General features: G+C 32.3%; 1 protein-coding gene across 3 annotated transcripts in view; it reads left to right on the forward strand.

Annotated features, from left to right (window-relative positions):
• LOC106874361 (uncharacterized) overlaps nt 1-4,196 on the forward strand; it is a 57,009-nt gene that overhangs the window by 5,653 nt on the left and 47,160 nt on the right. The window contains exon 1 of one of the 3 annotated variants that reach the window (XM_089355012.1): nt 3,577-3,908. The exons of the other annotated variants lie outside the window; for them this stretch is intronic. Coding sequence (XP_089211138.1) covers nt 3,842-3,908 — 67 coding nt within the window. The 5' untranslated portion in view covers nt 3,577-3,841. Of the gene's footprint in view, nt 1-3,576; nt 3,909-4,196 lie in introns of those variants that run through there. 3 annotated transcript variants of the gene reach the window in all.

Here is a 4,196-nt window from a genome sequence, read left to right on the forward strand (position 1 = left end):
GTCTTAATAACTGACGAGGTGCCGGAGCAGATTTCCGCCCCAACATCCGAAACTTGGAGTTTTATTATGGCAACCGAATAATTATCATATATATTATAGATACCTAGGCCAAGTATCTTTTGCTATTGCCTCGGGTCGACAAAACATTTGTGTGTGAATTTGGTAGACGGAAACTGAAAGAAGCCTGTCGTATATATATATATATATATATATGTATATATATATATATATATATATATATATATATATATATATATATATATATATATATTCTATTTTCATTTCTCTCTTGTCTTTTTCCCTCTTAACTCAGTATGACTTGTCGACCACCACTAACATTAATGAACTTTGTACATTCAAACAAATGACATACAGTTTTAATATTATTGACTGCTATGAACATTCAAACTTGCACCTGTGCTCCTAACTCATAATGCTAAATTTATCCGTTTTGAAAATGTTAATTTGTCAACATTGAAACATTTTAATTTGTCAACATTGAAACTTTTAAAGAAGTTTTTCTAATTTAGAATTTTAAACTGTTACCATTGATAAAACTAAGATATTTTTCTAATTCATAATTTTAAACTTTTACCATTGATAAACAAAAAAATTTGTTGAAACTAATTTGGTATATATATAAATAAATGTATTTTAAACAATTACGAATTTTGAAATTTAGGTGCATTTTCAACAACAAATGTTCCTATATTTTTTCCTGCGTGGAAACACCCGCACTCTTTTGTATTATGTATATATATATATATATATATTTATGTATGTATGTGTCTATTTGCCTCTCCCCCCACCATCACTTGAAAACTGATGTTGGTGTGTTTACGTCCCTGTAACTTAGCAGTTCGGCAAACGATAACGATACTATAAGTACTAAGCTTACAAAGAATAACTCATTATGGCGGTGCTCCAGCATGGCAGCAGTGAAATGACTGAAACAAGTAAAAGAATAAAAGAATATGTATGCATGTGTATGTGTGTGCGTGCGTGTGTGTGTGCGTGTGTGTGTGTGTGTGCGTATGTGTGTGTGTGTGTGTGTGTGCGTGTGTGTGTGTGTGTGTGTGTGAATTTACCTACAATTTTATGAATAGCAGCAAAGAATATACTAATGGTGTGTCTTTTCAGGGAGACAGATATAATCATAAACACACAGATTGTAAATTCAACTTCATACGCACACGCATGCGCGCACACATAAATATACATATATACATCTGTAAAGATGTGTGTGTGAGTGTTGTGCGCGCGCGCGTACGTCCCAGCCAATACATGTATACATTATCATACATATAGACACATACACATACACTATATTAATTTGTATGTATATATACATACATACACACGCATCATGCACGCACATGTATATGTATGTGTGTGTATATATATATTATGGGTGCAGGGGTAGCAGTGCGGTAAGAAGCTTGTTTCCAAACCACATGCTTCCGGGTTCAGTTCCACTGCGAGGCATCTTGGGCATATGTTCTGTACTATAGCCCCGGACTGACCAATGCCTTGTGAGTGGATTTGGTAAACTGAAAGAAGCCCGTCGTATATATGTCCGTATACATGTATAGTCTTTCGAAAGGGCGTAAAATAAATTCCTTTTTGGATCCCAAGGCTCATAAAGCTATAAAAAGAATAGCAGGAGAATATTACGTTTCAGTTATTTTTGATAGAAAATTGAGTGTCTGTGTGTGTGTGTGTGTGTGTGTGTGTGTGTGTGTGTGTGTGTGTGTGTGTGTGTGTGTGTGTGTGTGTGTGTGTGTGTGCGCGTGTGTGTGTGTGTGTGTGTGTGTGTGTGTGTGTGTGTGTGTGTGTGTGTGTGTGTGTGTGTGTGTGTGTCTGTCTGTCTGTCTGTCTGTCTATATATATCTATACATACACATATACATACATATTTATATATTTGTATATATATATATATATATATATATATATATATATATAAAATACAAAAATGGGACAAGAACGCAAAACAACCAGGTGATACAAAATAGGGAAAACAAAACATCCAGACAGACGACCATACCGAAGGGCTTGGTAAAAATTATTAATTGTTGATTTATTAATAAATTAATAAATTGATAATCCTTTACCCTTTTAATTTGTAATAATATCAATCTCTATATATATATATATATATACATATATATATATATATATATATATATATATATATATATATATATATACATATATATATATATATATATATATATATATATATATATATATATATATATATATACATATATATATATATATATATATATATATATATATATATATATTTATTTATTTATATATATATATATATATATATTTATATATATATTTATACATATGTATATATGTGTGTGTGTGTGTGTGTGTGTGTGTGTGTGTGTGTGTGTGTGTGTGTGTGTGTGTGTGAAGGCGCATGGCTCAGTGGTTAGAGTGGCGAGCTTATGACCGTGAGGTTGTGAATTCGATTCCCGAACCGGGCTGCGTGTTGTGTTCTTGAACAAGACACTTTATTTCACAATGCTCCAGTTCACTCACCTGTAGAAATGAGTTGCGACATCACTGTTGCCAAGCAGTATCGGCCTTTGCCTTTCCCTTGGATAAGATCAGTGGTGTGGCGAGAGGAGGCTGGTATGCATGGGCGACTACCGGCCTACCACATTATCATTGCCCGGACTTGTGCCTCGGAGGGTACTTTCTAGGTGCAATCCCATGGTCATATATATATTTATATAATAAGTATAGTCGTCACTATACTTGTTGCTTTTCGGTTAATAATTTATATATATATATATATATATATATATATATATATATATATATATATATATATATATATATATATATATATATATATATAATACAAATAATAAATGAGTATATGCATATATATGTATGTACATACCTACATCTACATGTATATATAGATGCATATCTGGGTACAGGACGTTGCAAAAAAACGTGGACAAAATGATAAACAGAGTACAGAAAACACACAGGCCACATAGAGAACATTTCCTTCATCAGCTGCCACCATTCTAAAACTAAGCGTTTCGAAGAGTTTATATATATATATATATATATATATATATATATATATATATATATATATATATATATATATACATATATATATGTATATATATATGTATGTATATATATATATATATATATATATATATATATATATATATATATATTTATTTATAGACACAGGCGTGGTTATATGGCAAGAAGCTTGTTTCTCAACCACATGGTTCCGGGTTCTGTTCTACTGCGTGGCCCCTTGGGAAAGTGTCCCCTCCTGTAGCCTCGGACCGACCAAAGACAAGACTTGCGAGTGGATTTGGTAGGCGGAAGCAGCCCGTCGTATATATATGCGTGTGTGTGTGTGTGTTTGTGTGTGTGTGTGTGTGTGTGTGTTTGTGTGTTTGTGTGTGTGTGTTGATGTTTATATATATATATATATATATATACCACAACACACACACACGGGCGCACGCACATATACACGCAATATCACACACAGGCACCTACATATTTCTAATGCTACGCACTCTCAAACGCAAACAAAAATCTTGTCAGTAGAGCCTATAATAGCTCCGTCAGTTGGGTGGTGCGTCAAGCTGACGGGAATAATATGTGTGGGTGTGTTCTTACGTTGAGTGGATGTCACTCCTTGCCTGTGTTTTGTTGAGCTGTGCACGCGTCAAACGAAAACAAAGGCCATCGATGTTCAAACCCGAAAAGGCCGAGCACTTTCTGACGTATTGCTACGTTCTTTCCTCATTAGTGAATCATTTTGCAAATTTATTTGGAAATGCCCACCAGCCATTTCGAGCTTATGCACCAAACAGCGGAAATGATAAAACTGGACCAAATTCAGGGTATGTACCTCAATTTACCACTTATGTGTACGGATATATATATTTACTACTTATTTAACACCTATGTATACGGATATATATATATATATATATATATATATATATATATATATATATATAAAGATATATATATATATATACACATATATATATATATATATATATATATATATACATACATACATACATATATATATATATACATATATATATATATATATATATATATATATATATATATATATATATACATATATATATATATATATACACACACACACATATATA

Source organism: Octopus bimaculoides, chromosome 1, assembly GCF_046866305.1.
Source record: "Octopus bimaculoides isolate indiv1 chromosome 1, ASM4686630v1, whole genome shotgun sequence".
In the NCBI taxonomy this organism is placed as follows: Eukaryota; Metazoa; Mollusca; class Cephalopoda; order Octopoda; family Octopodidae; genus Octopus; species Octopus bimaculoides.